Here is a 21,030-nt window from a genome sequence, read left to right as displayed (position 1 = left end):
ACCTTCTTGGTCTCGTGGGATGCAATGTTTTCGGAAACAGTACCCCTCCACGCTATATATCCTGCTTCAATTCGCTGCACCTCTGGTAGCAATCGATTTACAATGCGTGAACCTGCCGTCTTGGCCGCAGTGACGAGGTCTGCTTCAGCTCTCTCCTATCGGACGGGACCATTGACATGTTCCACCATCACCCCTCCTCCAGCCGTTCGCCGAAGATTAGTAATCGTCTGTCCATATGCACGATTCGCACTTCCCGCGCCTTGCATGTTGGACGCACCTACATCAGCACAACAAGAACTGCGCAGCGCAACAAAGCCGAGTCGCAGAAGGTAATAAGGTAGTTTCATGCCGAGAGAGGTATTCTTGGGCAAAAAAAGGAGGCGAGAGAAAGACCCCGGGCCGTTGATTTCAATGAAACCACGTATCTCAAGGAGTCGTGAGCTCTATTTTGTGATTAGAGGCCCAGCTTAACTTTACATATCCTCCAATCCCAATTTTGCTCTATGAACGTTCAAGAACCAACACCTGAGGCCCATGCAAGATGAAGATCCTATGTTTGCATAGTATGGAGACAGCTGCACAGGTAGTTGATCCTCTCTGAAATGAAGTAAAGGCGATGGTCTGTAGACTAAATGTACTGTGGATACTCGAAGCTTGGATAAGAAGAACTAACCTCAGAGCTCTTCATAGTCCTTCGACTTTGGCCAAGAAATGAATGAAGCGCGACTTCAAGAGAGTATGGGAAAAGAGTAGGAGCTTGTTTTGGTGGATGGAGACGCAGATTGCAAGCAAGCGGAACGTAGGCTACTTCTCCAAGCCATACCCTGGATCATTGCTAGGCAATGCAGTAACGAGATACGATTATTGACACTGATCAGGTACTGTTCACGAGTGATCTAGGGAAGATGGCGGAGAGGGGTGGCAGGAACCTGCAAAAGGCCAGATGGTAAGGCCAGTATGGATTTTTGATGTCGTAAGTGAGCGCTGAATACTCGAACCCTCGAACTGGCCCGTACGCGCGCGCCGAGGTTTTCGAAGAGACTTAAAGTTTCTCCAGAGTAATTGAGATCGAGGTTTCAACGACATTCGAATCTGTCAGTCTGGCTTTCGAGGAGAGTACCGTAGGGTAGGAGAGAGTCGCAGGGTAAGAGACTATTGTGGAATAGACTATTGTAGGGTAACGCTAAAACGTGCGAGTTCTGATTGAGGAGGGCACATCTCTGAAGCAGAATGGAAGCGTGACAGACAGAGCGGCTCATAGGTCGATGCCAGGCGCTTTCAGCCCTACAGTTCTTGGCGCTTATGCTCACTTTCGCAGCGCGCGCTCCAGAGACTAAAGTAGCTTCCGCTCTTCCTCTACCACTTCACCGTTATTTGTCGTCAACCCTCCAGAGAGCGAGTTTGGGTACATCATCTTTAAAGTTATACTCGACGCTAAGAGGACATATGGGGAGTCTCTGAGGAGCTTGTAACAGCCTGAGGATAAAGCAACTCGATTACCCCCACCTTCAACTCCACAGCAATTACCAATCTGACTGGCATCCATCATGGCAGAGGTTGTGACTGGGGCGAAGAACTGCATAGGCGTAGGCTGTCCAAAAGACGCCGGTGCCTTGCAGTGTCCGACATGTTTAAAACTTGGAAAAGAGAGCTCGTTCTGTTCACAAGACTGCTTCAAAAGGAGTTGGGTAGGCTACCTTGTACCCTCGTAAGGTACACATGGCCAACATCATGCGGTCCAGTAGCTGACCGTCTCTTAGTCAGAGCACAAGTCTGTCCACAAATCTGGCTGTACGTACCGTGATCGGCCTTTCTGAGCTTTAACTGATCGCAAGGCAGCAATCGCTCTCCACAACCCTTTTCCAACCTTCCCCTACACCGGACCCCTGAGACCTATATACCCGCTATCGGAAAGAAGAACCGTTCCAGAATCGATACCACATCCAAATTATGCTAAGACTGAGGGTGGCAATCCCAACTACAAGTTCGCGGCGAGGAATAGTATCACTTGTCTGGACAAAAAGCAGCAGGCAGGTATGCGGAAGGTCTGCCGCATGGCCAGGGAAGTCCTCGATGTAGCTGCAAGAGAACTCAAGCCTGGTGTCACAACGGACTATATCGACGAGGTGGTGCACAAAGAGTGTATTAAAAGAGACGTAAGTCCTGATCCCTAGAGCCCAAACTGATAAGATTGCTCATTTAGCTGCCAGTCATATCCGTCACCCTTGAACTACTCGGGCTTCCCCAAGTCCGTGTGCACCTCACTCAACGAAGTCATATGTCACGGCATACCAGACCAGCGCATGATTCGGGAAGGTGACATAATCAATCTTGACGTGACTCTCTACCACGGCGGCTTTCATGGTGATCTTAATGAGACATACTATATTGGCGAGAAAGCTCTCAAGGACCGAGAATCAGTCCGCGTGGTGGAGACAGCCCGGGAGTGCCTGGAAGAAGCAATTAAACTCGTCAAGCCGGGCATGGCCTTCAAGGATCCAGGCACAGTCATCGAGAAACATGCCAAGTCAAAAGGCTGCGGCGTCATTCGGACATACTGCGGCCACGGTATTAATTCACTTTTCCACTGCGCCCCCAACATACCTCATTATGACAAGAACAAAGCTGTGGGAATCGCGAAACCAGGAATGACCTTCACGATTGAGCCGATGATCAGTCTGGGTTCTTTCAGAGATAAGACGTGGCCCGATGACTGGACGAGTGTTACTTTGGATGGTTCGAGGACAGCTCAATTTGAGCACACTTTGCTAGTCACAGAGGATGGCGTTGAGGTTTTGACGGCTAGGCTTGCAGATTCACCAGGGGGACCGGTTGAGATGCCGCCAGAGTTGAAGGCAGACGGTGAAGGTGCTGCAAATGGAGCGAGTGATAAGTAGTCAGTTGAAAAAGGAGAAATGAAAGGTCTATGATCATCGTGATGAAATTCTGGAACGGATGGCTCACTCGTCCGCTGATGGAAAAGTCTCATGGGGTATTGACTTCGCAAGCGCTAAGCTTCAGTCGAGCATTTCCGCCCTTGAACGTTCTGGAAGGCTAGAGACTTCAGCGTTGCATGGCTACTTGGGACAATCTCTCATAGGAGTCAGCCTGAACGCTTTACATCTTTACATTCCGCGTTTTTGAGGCGTCAAGGCCCACGGGGAGAAACTCTCAACAAGGGATCCAGGCTTCGTTGCGGGAAGATGTGTCTACACCGAACAACGATCTGGCGATGAGATCATACTAAATCGACTCCGTCCTTTACGCTCCTCGCTGTCTGTCTCCTGTCATGTCTGCACTGTAGTCTTACCGCGTCCACATCACAGGACTTCGGTAATTTTCTCCGCGTGGAACAGAACATCAACCGTTTCGATTGGATGCCCAGATTTTGTATATGTTAGACCGTCATATTTTCTCATGTACAGCTGCAGAAAATAGATTAAGCCGTCGTTTGCTGGGTCGCACCATCGGGGCGTGGAGATGGGTTGATTTGCGGTACATTCACTCGTTCATCTCCTGGATGCACCATTTCTCCGTCTCAGAGCACGGTATGGTGTTCCAGCTCTGTTTTCGCTTTTGGGCTCTAGCTTCAGTTTGGATATACATAAATCCATTCCTCAATTTACAGCTGCACGGAAGGTATTGACGAGGGAGCAGCTACTCCGGGACTAAGATAGTGCCGGATCCCGCATCGACCCGCACCGATCCGCGCCGTTAGTACGGATGTCGGCGTCGAAAATCAGAAACAGCGCCAAGGCCGTGAATTAAGGTATGCCTCGTCGAGAACCTAATAAAGCGCCTAAATCCGGGCTCGAAATGCCCCTAACAAGCCCAAAACGAGTCCTAAAAAGCGCAACCGCAAGCGCACAGGAGCACATGGTGTGCCAAGACATCAGCCTTGGAAACCTGGGTGCTCACCTCCGTCTGTTGCCATTACTTTCTTACGAGCTCTCGGAGGTAGAGAGTCTTAAGATAAGAGCAGGTCCGATGACGCAATCAGGCACTATGAGTTGGGCGCACTAGGTCTACTCAAGAAGCTCGCCGGGTTGATTGATGTAATGTTACAGGACTGAGGGGTAAAGTACTCAGGTACCCAAGCAGCACGCGGCTCCTTTGGTAACATCTTTAAATCGATTTTGACTGCGAACTGTTTGCGCAGTGTGCGCGGTGATACTACTCGTATCATTATCATCATCATGTTCCTCTGCGACACGGTTGATGAAGAAGCAAACCCATGCTGAGAGATGCGGAAAGAAGAGTGTCGAAGCTAAGGAAACTCAGGACCATGAACAGAGACGCGATGGCAATTGCAAGTGTAAGCGTCATTGTACGTTGTCTTGCTGTTTTGCAAGTCTGATGATACCAGCGTTGTGATAGGCCAAAGATCTACTAGGGATGTGATGTGACGCAACGGTACACTAGTGGGGAGCTGCGACGAGAACCCGCCCTTGATGGGTTGCATTATCTTCCAGATAAGTGTGCTGCGAGAGAACATACCCAGATTGGGTGATAGGCCCATAGTGGAGAGCTCAAAGCTCTTACCATAAAGATAGCTTCTCATCCTGCTCCTCTTCCACTCCGACGTAACTTGCTTAACCCCCAACTGAAATTGACCAAAGACCAACGACCGAAGCGTCCCAAAAAGATGGGTATGTATTCCTTATCTGCCCCGTAGTTTGCCAGTGCCCAGCTGAGCAGCTGGCAGCCCCGAACAACAATATCTTCGCCGATATCGTGGCTACACAGCCTCCCAAAGATGTTGTGGAGCCCCATGGCAGTAATCCTTTTGCGCTGAACGATGGTGCTGCCTGTCAGCCGGAGAAACGTCTTAGTGTCGACGAGGAGAAGATTCTAGAGGGCATGAGGCCTTGCATTGCCGACCAACAGGAATACCCTCCACCGACGGACGAGGAACGAAACACACTGCGTAAGGTTGCAGACTCTATTCCACCCGTTTCGTACTGGTTATGCGCGGCTCAGTTTGCAGAGCGGGCTTCATACTACGGTGTCCAGACTGTTTTCTCCAACTTCATCGAATTCCCATTGCCCAAAGGTAAGAAGTAAGCCCGATCTCACGCAAGTGAAACTTTGGAGCTTATCAACTATATTAGGCGGCAATGGTGCCGGGGCTCCTCCACCAGGCACACAAGAGACTGCTGGAGCTCTTGGTCAAGGGGAACAGTTCGCTAACGCCTTTGTGCTGCTCTTCTTCTTTCTCTCTTTCTCTGTCCCCATCTATGGAGCGTACGTTGCCGACGTTCAGCTGGGTCGCTACAAGACCATCATGATTGGTGTACTTATTTGCGGTGTTGCTCATGTCATCATGATCGGTGGAGCCGCTCCCAGCGTGCTTCAAGCTGGCAAGGGCATGGCTCCGTTCCTGATCAGTTTTTTCATGCTTGCATTTGGCGTTGGTAGGTGACAGCTGATCGGTACCCGTAGCGTCACTGACAGTCCCACCAGGCATGTTCCAGCCTAACATCGCGCCGACAATACTCGATCAATATGTGCATCAGCAGGAATATACCAAAGTGCTCAAGAGCGGAGAAAAAGTCATCATGGACCCTGAGGCTACTGTCCAGCGCGTCATGTTGATATATTACGGCTTGGTCAACGTGGGTGCCTTTTTCGCTCTAGCTACGACCTACTGCGAGAAGGATGTCGGCTACTGGCTTGCCTACCTCACACCTGGAATCTTGTACTTCCTTCTCCCAACCTTACTTATAATCTTGAACAAGCATGTCGTCAAGAAAGCGCCCGATGCTTCGGTTCTCACTAACGTATTCAAAATCACTAGTATGGCAATCAAGCAGAATAAGTTCAAGTTCTGGGGCAAAGGCTATTTAAATGCCGCGAAGCCAAGCGTGCTCGCCGATAACGGTATCCTGACCTTCAATGGCAACCCAATCTCATGGACGGATCAATTGGTAGATGATACTGCTCGCACATACGCAGCGTGCGCCATCTTCCTCTATTTTCCAATCTGGTATAGCAACGACGGTGGTATCGGAAACATCCTTACCAATCAAGGTGCTGCTATGACCACAAACGGTGCGCCCAATGATCTACTCTCGAACTTCAACCCGCTCACAATCATTGTCGTCATCCCGATCCTATCATATGGTGTTTACCCCATGCTGCGCAAGTACAAAATCAAGTTCGGACGCATCAGTCGCATTACCTTCGGCTTCATCCTGGCCGCCATCTCCGGCGTTATCGGCGCCATCATCCAATGGCGCGTCTACGAGACCTCGCCCTGCGGCTACTATGCCAGCTCCTGCTCCATCGGCACCGGCGTATCGCCCATCAGCATCTGGTGGCAAATACCCAACGTGGCGCTCGGCGCCATCTCCGAGTGCTTCTGCAACGTCACCGCGTACGAAATCGCTTATGCCCGCTCGCCGAAAGGCATGAAGGCAGTCGTCATGTCTCTGTTCCTGTTCAACACGGCGCTGGGAACCGCGTTGGGAGAAGTGCTCACGTCCGTGACTGTCGATCCGTATCTGATCTGGATCTGGGCCGGATTGGCCATTGCCTTGGCGGTCCAGACGGTTATTTTCCACTGGACCTACAAGGAGATGGACAACGACGAGTTCATGACGTACCAGGACGACAACGAGGTGCTTGAAGAGCACAGGCGTGGCAGCCGCGTTGAGCGAACGGTAGGTTCGATGGAAAGGAAGGGCAGAATGGAAAGCTCGGAAGAGGGTGAAATCGACAGTGCTGAATACGCAACTCGCCCTGCCCGACCTTGAAGTTAATCACATCTCCGTGTACGTCTCTGCGCCCGAGAGCAAGCTCTTCTACACTCAAATTGGATGCCTGCACCACGGGTGTGCACATTTTCGACCTCGGTCCGAATGACAGTCGATCTCCTATCTCCCCACAATCTTTCAATTATCGACGCGGAGCCCGCAAAACCCTCAAGGAACGTGACCTCCTCATCTTCCGCCAAGACGGAGACTCGAGCCGCATCTCAGCCCGGAGCCAACACCCTCTTACGAGGGCGTCCAAGTCAATCGCCAGACTATATCGAATTTGACGAGGAAATCTCGTTCCTCATCTATTACCAGTGTTGCTAATAGTGCATCAACTAGATACTTCGCTATCAGTCAGATCGCTCAATTCTAGCACTTGAATAATGCACTCTGAGATCTAGTAGTCAACAGTCAATCCTGCAATACCCTAGGCTGACAAGAACCCACTTGCGCAACGCAAACAGGAATTCTGTAATGCAGCCCTCAGGAGTCCATCCTTCACACCAACCACGTTTCATTGCTGTCCCTCTTGTAATCGTACTTAATCAGCGCTCCGAAACGAGTTCTATTCGCCACAGTGCGACTGGGGGTTAGTCGGTCTCATGATATCGCCGCCATTTCAGACCCTTGCCAGGTACTCTGTAAGGGCTAGGAGACACGCCTCCAGTCCGAACTATACAGTCCCCTGTTTCGCGCCCGTCAATGGCTCTTTATTCTATTCCGTCTCTCTCTCAGAGCCATTGCATACGTTTGTCCCACCCATCCACCCACCCGTGCCTGTACATAGCCATTTCGCTCCAGATTTACGCCGTAGACATAGGAGTTTTTACGCGCTGGGGTACGAGTATATGCCTGCTCAGGCCTATTCAGGCTTGCTATGCCCGGCGTGAGACCGCTCAAGCAGTTGTTTTTATTTATCCTATGTGGGCCCTGGTTGGACATGTGATGTGGGGGTTTCAGGAATGGGACGTTTGAAGGGCTTTCTAGGGCTGCTGGAGTTCCATAATAGTTGGTCTGGCGATGTGATGGTGTAAGCTTGGTAGGCGGTCTCTGATATGGTTTTTGACGCTCGTTCTGTGACGCGGAAGTACAACGCCAATGAGGAGAACATCTGCACTCACTTCCGGTCTGTACAGTTGGGCGGGAGACTTTGGAGCCTATTTACGCTCGTCGAGCCGGTGATCAAAAGCCCAATGATAAGGTACGCCATCAAGACGGATCTTTGAACAAGCAACCTTAAGGGGAGAATTGGTTCATCGGCGTACTTTGCCTCTACGGGCAGGAATAGCAGGCTAGCTATAACTCAAAGAACGAACAGGCGGATGATCAGTGGATTTGTGACCATAAGCCTCTTGCTGGCGAATTTCCAAACAAGCAGGAATGCCACAATGAAAGTGGCAAGAAGAATTGCGCCGGGAAAGTCGACGCGGCGGAGCTTAGACAGAGATCCCTCGCTGGCTTTCGGGCTGCCATCTGCTCTTGCGCTGGCGTTGTGTTCAGAGTCAGTCGGGAGCTTCCACCACACCTGGATTAGAGCCAGCACGGCCAAGGGAGCCTGACAAGCAAATGAACCTCGCCAGCCAATCGTATCCGCCAAGATACACCACAAAGGCGCGCCAACGCTTCTCCCAATCGTAACCATCACATACATCCACGACCGCCGTACGGCCATCTCGCGCAACGGGACCAGAGACAGGATCAAACTTGAGACAAGGCTTCTCATCCCCGCTCCAGACATGCCTGCCACGACGCGACCAAGGGCGAGTTCGGATAGATACCTACCCCGACTATAGAGAATGCAGCCGATGCCGAATAGTGTATAGGCAAATGTAAGCACGACTCGATACCCAAAGATGTCGCTGAGTTTGCCGTACAACGGTTGAGCAGGCCCCAGGCCCAGTCGATACGAGGCCAGGATCCACGTAGCATCTTGAAAGTGGCCCAAATCGGAGCTGATGGTGTTATACACGGCGATGACCATGGTGCTATTTACGGAGAGGAGCCAGACTCTGAAGTAGAGTACGAGGACGGGACCCAGGATCCCTGACGCGCTCGGTGAAGCATTGTCGTTGGGATCCTCTTCGTGATGATTTGATTCTTGCGGACTCGCATCGCTCTCTGACGGAGCTCTCTCGACACCTTGGCCGCCTTTCGTTGGCTGTTTTAATAAAACGAGGGCCAAGCCATGACATTCGAGAATGGGAGGTTCTGGGGAGGGGTTGAAGCAGGGGTTTGCTGAGTCCATGTTCGGATGGGTCCGCTTGATCAACGGAACATCCAGAGCTTCGATTTAGATGGAAAACTCAGAAAGATTCCGAGGGTCTTATCAATTTTTGCTGCATTTGGAGTTAAGACCAGGCCTGAGGACGAGAGACGGTGTTGATGACTTAGAATCATAAACCCACGAACCCCCAGTCCCACTGTGGCGAATTTTGCACACCGTAAATTGGCGTAATTTTAGACCGTGGTCGATCATGCCAGATAAAGCACACACGGTTTCGTTTTATCGTACCTGACGCTTGTCACACTACTACAGACTAGACTCTTTAGCTGGGAACCCTGCTGCCCTAGCCTGAGCCCATACCAGATTCATCTGAAGACTTAAAGACTGACTAGATGTCATCAAATGCAGGCATTTGCGTGCCTGTCATCTAATGCACAGCCGGCAAAAACCGAGAGAAGTACATGTCAACAGCCTCAACGTCTTCCGTGGCACAGACAAGACCCACATGTCCGTCAGGTCTAATGATTGCTAAGCAGCCATCACCCTTTGAATAGATTCTACGACGCGAGTAAGCTTGTGCGGGGTTGCCGCGAACATCATCGTTTTCAGCATAGACTTTCCAGCAATCACATCCAGACTGGTCGCTCAATGGTGAAAGACTCTATGTAAGTCGAATACTTCAACCTTAAACCGATGGGCAGTATGAATGGTGAGAACCTCAACTGGAGCGTCGATCGGATCGCCGAAAGGAGTGACTCTGCGTAAGAAGCTCGTCTCTGACGAAAGATAATTGCCCAGCTCATCCAAGCGATCGAAGTACGTTGGTTCAGAGACGTCGCCTGCAAAGACAAGGATCCTGAACTGACCATCTGATCTTAGCACCTCGTGGATTTGACCAGGGCAGGACACCGAGGCTGGCGGAAGTCCTTCGCAGGTTCGATGCACTGTGTAGAGCCAGTCTGCGCATATTCAAGGTCGAAAGCGAGTAGCTCTTGAGCGACGGGCCGTCTTTTGCTTTCGTATATCGCGAGAATGGATGGGTTGGCGCCCCACGTGTAAGACTGCAGAGAATTTCCAGCCTAGGTTGTAAGCTCTGCGATCATTAGTCTCGGACGCTCCCGGTCCGAAAGACTTATAGACACCATCTTGTATGCTCATGTTCATACCCTGACCTGCCTTTAGGGAGTGTGTGTCTAAAAACTATTCGGCCTCTCATCTTGGGCAATCCCTCAGACGTTGGCCCGAATAATCACCAACACTTTGTTTGGAGGAGTACATACGAGCAGCGTCGCCGTTAGAAGTTGAGGAATCATCTGCGATCCGTTGACCTATTCGATAGATTGACCACCAATCACAAAACACAAAGCTGAATGTGGATGGCGATGGAACCTTACGAGCTTTCTCCAGAATTTTAACAAATGAGTAAACGCCGTCCTCTGGAAAAGAAGAATATTCCGCGTCTCCATCAAACAGCTATATGTAGACGCGCACAAGCTGGTTCTCTCAAGGTATGATGGGGAGATTTCCATGCAAAGGCTGAACACCGCAGTTCTTCCGTATGTCCGGGAAGTCTGTCTTTGCAAGAACATCCAGCACACCTGAATGAAATTCAAGAGTGAGTTGTCTTGCCGGCCGAGGATCATGTTGTACGTACCCCAAACCGGTACTATTCCTTGGCCCCGGAAAGCGACATCAAGGTGTTTCTGGGTCCAACTATGAGCACCATTGCAACCGACGACGTACTTCGTCTTGACCATCTGTTGAAGAGACCCCCTTGAAATAATCCGCTATGTGCTCGCTTTTCTCACCATTGCAGACGAAGTCTTCGCGTCGTCGCTCTCTCCTTAGTACTTTTTGGCTCTGAGAGTTATTTCATTTGGACCCCCTTTGAATACAGATTCGTGCTGGAAACGTGCCAGCATTGAGTGCTTCTGTAAGGTGGACAGGAGTCGATCCAAATTCGACTTGATTGTTCCGAAAGACCTCAATATCCTTCGATAGGAGCCCTTCAACAGTAGCTAGACCATTGTAGGAATAACACTTGATCGATATTCGCGTCTTCAAAGCTCTTATCTTGCTGTAGTATGAGCACGCGCGGCTTCCTTAGTCCACTGATGACCTCGGGTTGATTATCCGAGAAAGCCCGCTTCATCTGGATCCTAACAGCACTGTTCGTCGACGCGACAAGCCAGACTCCCCAAGTGGTGCCCGATGCCAATGGAGTGGAGCATCTCGATCGTCAGACATTGAAAGCCATCGGCGTGACCGACCGCTAGGGTTTGACCCTTTTCTCGATGATTCGATATCTGACCTTGTTGTGGTTGGAACAGATTGCTAGCATGAGTCTGTCCAAAAAATCAGCTGTTGTGTTGAGTAGTGCATCAAGTTTGAGGACCTTGCAGGTCGAGCACCGATGATAAGCACATCCACACCGTCTAAAGGCATGCCCGTTGAGCTGTCTGGTATCATGGCTCTTTGCAATGTGCGCGGTAAATTACAAATTCATACCTCAAAACTTTTTTTTTTTTTTTTTTTTTTTTCTTTTTTTTTTTTTTTTTCCCCCCCCCAAATTTTTGGGTATGAAAATATAATTTACCATTCTTTGGGGTATGAATTTGTAATTCATTAAACTACGTCTTCGAGTGCTCGGTATTTAACGCCTCAAAGAAGCCCCGGGAGCCTTGAAAAGCCCCTAGAAAATTGAACCCTAAATTTATCGCGGATTGGGGTGAGTTGGGGATTTAAGAGCTCGCCTCAGCCCCGGAGCGAGATTTCGACGAGTTACACGGCGAACCCTAGAGGTCTTCAGTTCGGGGCTCCCGGGGCCGGTCCGGCCTGATTTCGCAACCCCCGAAGACCTAACCTCAGCGCACTATGGTAAATTACATTTTCATACCCCAAGGAATGGCAAATTACCGATTCATACCCCATTGGGGTATGAAAATGTAATTAGGGGTAAGGATCCAAGGTTTTGGGGTATGAATTTGTAATTTACCCGCAATGTGCGCCTCATGGGTGTTGTTCTGCCTTCTAAGGTGTGTGAAGTTGTTGAGATTTACTGCAGCACCTATATTGTAGCTACCCCTCATGGTGGCAATCAGATAGCAAATTCGCATAGGCTTCACATGATATATAAGTAGCTTACATACCATTCCATAGTTAATCAGTCAAGATGCTGAACAAGTAATCATATATATGCATTTTGTTAGAAGAATTTGTACGGGAATGGAAAGACTCAGAGCTTTGCATAGTATAGGTGTGGCCATGGATAGTACATTGCAGACAATGCTGAAGAAGACAGTCTCCAGAATGGTTACTGGCGAGGGACACTGAGAGGTCTCGGGAGCTGAGCCACCACCGCCCTCAATTCAGCTGGGAGGAAAGCCGGCACAGACTAAAAGAACCCCAAGAGAAAGCTAGATGTTGTTCGATGCGTATATGGTTATTTTATAAACGAAGATGTTGAAATCTAAAATCTAAACAGAAGTGAGACCAGAAAAGAAGAGAACAGAGCGGGACTCGGAGATCTTCGGTCTTCTTTTCTCTGATGAGCAGTCGCGTATCATTGCAGTAGCGAGCGCCATTGTCGGAAGTGGCTTGCTGAGTACCACCCCAATTGGTAGGACTGTGCCAGTTCGAGTCTATGTGGTGTGTAAGGGAAAACCCCAAGCTAAGGAGGAGTACTTCATGTATGTGGGCAAAATAGCTGTAATATATGAAGACTAATTGTTGTTTTAAAAGACCCACACGGCGAACCGAATATTGAGCTCTACCTATGTCTACAAACTACGATCAAGTTATGTAGAATAAAAGTTAGGCGAAGTGAATTATAAGGGGTAAATTACAAATTCATATCCTTACAAATTCATACCCCTAATTACATTTTCATATCTCAATGGGGTATGAAAATGTAATTCACCATTCTTTGGGGTATGAAAATGTAATTTACCATAGTGCGCTGAGGTTAGGTCTTGCCCGGACCGGCCTCGGGAGCCCCGAACTGAGGACCTCTAGGGTTCCCCCTGTAACTCGTCGAAACCTCGCTCCGGGGTTGAGGCGAGCTCTCAACTCACCCCAATCCGCGATAAATGTGTGTGTGTGTGATTCCTACATCGGAGGGGCGCCCCTCTAGCCATATAGGCAAGAGTGGGACCGTTTTTCCCCACTCGGCCTTTCGGCCATATCCGGTTTTTATATATAATATGCTATCTAGAGTAATCTATACGCCTAATATATATAAAGATATAGAGAAAAGAGAAGAGAAGAAATAGTGCTAATTAAAGAGTTATCTTCGGGCTATACCTCCCTAATTCTATCTTATCTCGCTTTTATCGAAGTTTCTTATTTATATTATTCGTTCTATTATCTTTTATTAAGTATTAATTAATTGATTAGCTTTTATAAAGTTACTTAAGAGACGATATCTTAAATATCTTTCTTAAAGTAATTATTTCTATACTCTATAGCTATTATAATATCGAATAACGACGTCTATAGAATATATTCTCTTTTAAAGAATTGTCGTTATATTATAATTATACTTTAGCTACTATAGTCGCTAGATTAATTATCTATATCTTTTATACCCTCGAATCTCATATCTAAATAGAGTTATTATATTACTTCTCTATTTATAATATTTAATCTAATACTTAAATAATTTCTATCTCGCGAACGAGCTTCTAAAAATCTATTCTAAGAATATCTTTTATATTAGCTTCTCTAAGTATATTACTATCGTATCGCATAGTAAGTATTAAATATATTCTTTTTTATATATCGATAATTATTATCTATAATATCGCCTTAAAATAATAAATTATATATTCGCTCGAAGATAGATTAGCTAGCTCCGCTATAGGGTCTTTTATAAGAGGATTTACGCTCGTATCTATTATAAGAATATATTATCTCTTTAGATTCTCGTCTTATATAAAGGCTATAGCTTCGAAGCGAAGATATTTAAATTTAGTTATTCGTTATAAATCGTCTAGCTCCTCTAATAAAGCGATATAATTACTATTATACTTCTTTAAAAGAGTATTTTATAAGTCTTTAATAATATTATAGTTAATCTCGATCTTATCTTCTCGATTATATTTAGAGCTATAGATAATTATCTTTAAATATAATAACGTTAATATATTCTATACTATATATAAAATATAGCGTTTTTATATCTCTTTAAATATCTTAATCGCGATAATTATCGCTAAGAGTAGAAAGATATTATAAGATATTATAGATGAGATCGAGGATAATAAGATTTAACTTAATCGATTAGAGATTATATCTAAAGTCTATTAATATAAATAAAGATTTAAAAGCTAGAAATTAAATATAATCTATATTAAAAGAAAGATAAAAGCTTCGAGGCTATATATAATCTCTTATTATAAATTACGACTATCGACTATTTCGTTAATAAGATAATTATTTCCCTAATAATCGTCGATAGTAAGAGTTCTATATATACGATTTCGTCTATTAATTCTATAGATAGATATATTATAAGCTATTTACTCGAGAGAGTAAGATTAAAAGAATAAGATTATATTACTATAGATGGATATTAAGTTCGTTATACTCTTTTATATTAATTTAAGATTTAGTTAATCTTCTTAAGTTTAAAAGCTCTCTCTCTTATTATTATTCTCGCGAAGAGAATTATCTCGAGAAGATAATAATATTAATATTAAAGGGGCTCTATAGTCTATATCCGAGTCTATATAATATATATCTTATTTTATAAGATTAAAATCGAGATATTACTTTTATCTTACTATTCGAGACTATAATAGAATTATAAGATATTTACTTTTTTTTCTAAGATCCCCGAAAGCCTTATCTTCTATATCGCCTATTACTTTTAATATTATACTTATTCTATTAAACTTATATATTTATTATTCTATAGACTATAGAATTATCGTATTTAACTATTAGATTAAAAAAACTTCTTATTATAGCGCGTATCGGGTTTTTAAATATAGAAAGATTAATCGATATAGTTAATATATTCTTAGCTTATTTAAAAATATAATAATTATCTTTAAACGGGTTATAAGAGGTATTATATTTAACCTCTAATAGTAGAGATAATAACTTTTAATAATAATATTCTATTATTATTAGAGGGCGATAACGAATAAAGATATTTCTTATAAGAGCTAATTCTTATAAGATTTCTAAGATTCTTAAGACGTCGCGTTTAATATTTTTAATTAATATTATATTAAAGAATAGAAGATAAATATAAAAAGAAAAGAAAATAATATTAATAATATTAATAAAATAGTCTATAAATAAATTAACTAAATATTATTTACTCGAGAATATTAAAATATATAAATCGAACTCTAGTTTTACGACTTTTTAAGAGTATACTTTCGCTTATAATATTTATTAATATCTTAACTATAAGTTATCTTTAATATTAAATTTCTTATTATAATATCTATATTTATTAAATTAAATTATAACTTTACTAAAGACTTTTAGCGTTTATATTCTTATTATAAATTTTATCGCTTTCGTTATAAGATCTAATTTAAATAGAATATTCTTAATATTAATTAGTTAATTATCTTAAGTAGTCTATTTATCTTCTATATATAGAGAATATATTATAAGAATATAATCTCGAGTCTAATTATCTTCTCTATAGTTATACTTAAGCGAATCGATTATCCGATACGCGTAAAGAAGATTTTTAAGAGTTAACTTCTTAATTTTTAATTATATTACTATTAAGCTTATAGCTTTTTTTATTCCTATATAAAAGACTATAACGCTATAATAGAATATAGAAATAAGTTACTTAAGCTCGGTGCCTTAGATATATATCTTTTAGAGTACTTATTAATTATTATAAATTAGCTTTCTAATACGCTATTTAGCTATCGAGAGTAAATAAAACTTATTCCCTTCGATATCTTTTTTCGATATCTATTTAGCGAGCTCGTTCGCTATTTTATTCTTTAAGATATCTTTATAAACCGCGATCTATCGTAGAGTAATAGATATATTTATTTCTTTAAGCCTTATTAGCTTCTTTATTATTCTACTAAGAATATACTATTTTACTTATTCTCTAAGATTCGCTATTAATTATATCGCTACTTAATTATCTATTTAGATAATTAGACTTAAGAGATAATATTAATAGCTATTTTATATATTATATTAATTTCTTCTAGCTCGCCTACGTATATAGTATAGTACTCGCTATCGCCGAGATATCGTATTTAGATATTAATAACTTAAGAGGCGTAGACGAAGGCTTTAATCTTATTTTCTATTTCGCTACTATTTATATATATATATAGCGAGATATAATCGATATTAATAATCTTATTATACTACTTAATAACTTTCTCTCTATTCTTACTAATTATTATCTTTAATAATTTCTATTATAGAGATATAATATAGGGGATATATTACTTTATTAGGCTTTACGCCTACTATCGATATATAATATCTTCGATTTATTTTAAAAGGCTTCTAAGCTTCGCTCTTTTATTAACTAACTTTTACTATTTATCTATATCTTATATAGATCTAATAATATTATAGTTAGAATAAATTTAAATTCTAATAATAATCTTTATAATAATTTTTTTTAAGACGAGATTAACTAGAAGTTAATAATATTCGATATCTAAGACGATCTCTAAGATATTCTTTTATTCTTCTATAATAATATATATCGCCCTCTTCTATATAGCTCGAAGTATCTTAAATATCTTTTATTTTTTATTTTTATATTCTACGACTAGTAGTATATATTAGATTACGCATTTAAATAGTAGCGTAAATAAAATTATTTCTTAATAGAGTTTTTATAGATCTTTATAAAAAATATTCTAGACTAATCTCGCGTAGCTTATTAATTTATTAAATTTTATAATAGCTTTAACTTCGAGTAATTATATATAATTCTTTTATTCTAGCTCTAAGTTAAGTATAAGCTTAAAAAGTCTTATTATCGCTTTAGGCTTTACGATATAAGTATCTAGATCTAATAATACGTTAAAATTATTATCTACTTACTTCTTTATTATTCTTATTATAATTAACTAGAAGTATATAAATTAATATTTATCTATCTCGAATTTCGATATATATATCGTTATCTATTTCTAAATTTCGATATATATTACTTTTAGCGTCTTATAGTTAGCTTAAATTATAAGGCCTCTTATAAGTACGCTAATATCGTTAATATATATAAATATTAAATAGTCTTTCGCTTTATAGATATCTACGATATTTATATTATAGAATAGATAGAGAATAAGAGAAATTAAAGAGTCTTAAGAGATCTTTATCTCGACTTTATATTTAGATAACTCGCTTTTAAATATAGCGATAATCGTTAATCTATTATCTAGGAAACTTATAATTCACTTAATAGCTTTTTCGCTAATATCTCTTTTTCTTAAATTATAAATTAGTTAAAGATAAGAGATATTATTAAAAACGCTTTTAATATCTAGTATTAATAGCGAAGCTATCTAATTATCCTTAAACTTCTAAATCTTATATACTTCTTCGAGTATTATATAAATTATATTCTCGATTAATAATAATTTTCTTTCGTCTATATACTCTTTAAAAAGTAATTAATATTTTTTTATTAAGTAGCTAATTCTTATAGCGACGATCTTTTTAAGTCTCTTTTCTAGTATACTAAGAAGGGTGATTAATTAATATAATTTAGATTAAGTATAATCGTTTTTATCGAGTTTTCTTAATATTATTATTTTTAAATAGCGAAAGTATTTTAAATAATATTCGAGATCGAGATATACGTTATAGATATAATCTATTTATTTCTCTATATACTCGAAAGCGAGTTATAAAACTCGAAAGATTAATTTATTTACTTCGACGACTTTATTAAAATAACTTATAAGTATTATTTATCGAACTTCTCGTATTATAATTAATAGAAATTCTTTTAGATCGAGATATTAATACTCTTATAAATTATCTAAATTTACTTATCTCGCTTTAGAAAAGAAGATATTTTTTAAAAGCGTTATCTTTTTCTTAGCTTCGATAGCGATAGTATTATTAAATTCCGCGAGTTTTAATATAAAGAATATAATTCTAGCTTATTCGCTCTTAATCTACTTATCTAATCTTTAGAGTTTTTTATCGCTATTATATTTCTTTATATATTACTTTTAATCTTTTATTCTCTTACTCTTAATAAGTCTTAACTTTATATTTTAAGCTATATTAAGCTTTCTTCTATTCCCTTTATCTCGAGTTTATTATTTTCGCGATTTTAATCTTCTAATCTTTAGAATAGTCTTCTTACTCTTTAAATTTATATTAAGTCTAGACTTCGCGATAATTAGATTAATTAAAATAATATTCTATACTACTTTAATTAGAATCTCGATAAAATAATTTATCTATTTATCTAGATCTTTAATAATTATAATAAGAGCGTTAACTAACGATAATTTAAATTAAAGACTATTATAGAAAGTTACTTTATTAATCTTCTTTTAATTATAAACCTCTTTCGAGAATATTAAATATATATTTCGATTTAATTCTATAAGAATCGCTTTATAATCTAAGTCGAAATTTAGTTTTTTTATAATATTATATTTAATTATAGCATTAACTATATTTATTATAACTAGAGTAAGATCTATAATAATTATCTCGCTTCGCTTTCTTAATTTAAAGATAAATATATCTTCTAGCGTTAATAAGTAAAGCTTAACTTCGCTAATAATATCTATTAACTATAAAATCTCTCGATATTAATATTTCTCGAGATTTATTTATAGAGAGTAATATAGATTAAAATCGTTTATAATTAAATACTTATTAATTATATTTCTTATAATCGCAATTCGAAGAGTATCGAGAGAGATAATTTCTAAGTAATCTTAGACGATCTTATTTCTATTTATATAAAAATAGACCTCTTATCTTTAAGAGGATAATACGTTATAGATATTATATATATAAAGAGTTTTCTAATCTAGCTTCTAAGGCTTAAGCGTTATTATTATTAAATCTACGCTATATACTTAAAAGTATTACTTATTTTTAAAAATTCTAATACTAACGTAGATATATACTTTAATTAATTCTTCGCGATTCGGGTAGTAAATATAAAAGTCTACTAGAGCTAAATAAAATATCTATTTCTTTCTAGAGTTCTTTTAGAGTTCTTAAATAGCTAAGATATCGTATCGAAATAAAATACGTTTCTAAAAGAGTAGAATTATAATATTTAATAATTTATCGATATTATACTATAGTATTCTAAGTCGTAATTTTAATAGCTTTAATACTTATTATTTCGAGTATATTCTTATTAAAAATTATCGTAGAATAAGATATCTATAATATTTTCGCTAATATCGCTACTACTAATATTACTATTTTTGTTATCTATAATTCTAAAGCTTTATATAATTCGATAATATAATTCTATAGAGGTTTAGCGACTCGATTTAGTCTAAGAGAATCTTATTTTAAATTTCTTTAATAATATATAACTCTTTCTAGCCGCTTCTTAGACGAGAGTTTTCTTATTTACTAATTTATCGTAAAAGAGTAAACTCGAAGTCTTCTTATTAGATTTATTTACAAGAAATATTTAATTTTCTTTATCTACGACATTTGTATAGCTTTTATATTCCTTCTTAACTATTTAAATAAATCTTTATATTATTAAAAAGTTAATATAAGTAAAATCTCGAATAAAATATTCTATCTCTAGAGATTTATAAGATTAAAGATTTTAATTTAAATCGATAGCGGCGTTCGTACTATTATTTCGTTATTTCTCTTCTACTTTCTATAGCGATCTTTATTTAATAATATAAGCGAGCTTCTTATCATATTTATTCTTTTCCCTATTTTTACTATCTACTATAGCTCCTCTAAAGATAGAGGAATACTATTAAATATAAACGAAGGCGAGAGAATATTCGCTTTCGTAATCGCTGCGGCTTTAATTATTATAGTATCTAATTACATTATAGTTTTCTATTAAGAGACCTCGATAAATATCTTAATTTAAATATTTAAAATCTCGATATAGATCGATAATAGCTCTATTATTTCGATATCTAGATAAATCTATTAAATAATAATTTTCTTTATTATTACCGCGACGAAGGCGATAACGACTTACTTAGATTTTCTAATCCTCTTTAGCTTAATTATATTTAACTCTATATTTCGAGATATAACTATATTATCGCTCGAATTTTAAGATTAATTAATATCTATCTATAGTTAATTAAAGCTATTTTTAAGAGTAAAAAGCTTAAAGACCCTTATCTTCTCTCGATTATTTTTAAGATAATAATTTTATAGCGTAAATAGCTTAACTAAAACGCTTTATATTAACTTTTATAATTAATATATATAAACTTAAAGCTTAGTTTTTTAAGCTTCTCGTATATATAAATATTATATTTCTAAGCGTAATACGCGTAGATTAATTCTTTAGCTTTATATAAGAATATAATATATCTAGATTTTTAATAGCGAAAGTATTTAATAACTCTACTTTCTCGAATATACTTTTTATAATTATAGTATATATTTTCTTTTAAAATTTCTTAGCTTAGATTATCTAACTAAGCGATATTCGCGTAATAAGAGTTTATAAATTTAGCGATTATCGCTAAGACTTTAATTAATAAATTTTTAATATTATTCTTATTTAGCTAGCTTAAATATCGAATTTCGACTCTTCGAAATTCTATAAATATTTAATTCGAGAATAGTTTTAACGAGACTTTTAATATTTCTCGAAAATTAATAAAGTTCGATAGAGATATTATAAATAATTATATCGAAAGTAGAAATTAAAATAAACGCGTTAATATTAAAATACGCTATCTATTTCTTAGCTTTCTTAATATTTCTTAGAGTTTTAACATTTTCTTAAGTTTTTATTAAAAATTATAGATTCTTAGATTTAAGTTATTTAACGACTTCGACTTCGACGAATTTAAGCGTTAAATAATATCTAAAACGAATTTCGATAAAATTCTA

At 39.5% G+C, this 21,030-nt stretch overlaps 3 protein-coding genes across 3 annotated transcripts; 2 read left to right on the top strand and 1 right to left on the bottom strand.

Moving 5' to 3' along the window:
* Positions 1-1,547: 1,547 nt before the first annotated feature.
* HO173_010210 (uncharacterized protein) lies at positions 1,548-2,897 on the top strand (the record flags this gene model as incomplete). Its single annotated transcript, XM_037312096.1, has 4 exons — positions 1,548-1,688; positions 1,761-1,791; positions 1,840-2,156; positions 2,211-2,897. The coding sequence occupies 4 exons, from the start codon at positions 1,548-1,550 to the stop codon at positions 2,895-2,897; spliced, it is 1,176 nt and encodes a 391-aa protein (XP_037161110.1).
* Positions 2,898-4,645: 1,748 nt separating this feature from the next.
* On the top strand, positions 4,646-6,755 carry HO173_010209 (uncharacterized protein; the record flags this gene model as incomplete). Its single annotated transcript, XM_037312095.1, has 4 exons — positions 4,646-4,649; positions 4,706-5,053; positions 5,112-5,414; positions 5,464-6,755. The coding sequence occupies 4 exons, from the start codon at positions 4,646-4,648 to the stop codon at positions 6,753-6,755; spliced, it is 1,947 nt and encodes a 648-aa protein (XP_037161109.1).
* Positions 6,756-8,061: 1,306 nt separating this feature from the next.
* Positions 8,062-9,003, bottom strand: HO173_010208 (uncharacterized protein; the record flags this gene model as incomplete). The annotated part of the gene is made up of 1 exon (XM_037312094.1): positions 8,062-9,003. The coding sequence occupies one exon, from the start codon at positions 9,001-9,003 to the stop codon at positions 8,062-8,064; it is 942 nt and encodes a 313-aa protein (XP_037161108.1).
* Positions 9,004-21,030: the final 12,027 nt, after the last annotated feature.

The sequence above is a fragment of the Letharia columbiana genome, assembly GCF_014066305.1.
Source record: "Letharia columbiana isolate WasteWater2 chromosome Unknown Sc0000046_s0, whole genome shotgun sequence".
Taxonomy (NCBI): Eukaryota; Fungi; Ascomycota; class Lecanoromycetes; order Lecanorales; family Parmeliaceae; genus Letharia; species Letharia columbiana.
Note: the sequence above shows the minus strand (reverse complement) of the source record. Positions and strands in the feature narration are given on the sequence as shown.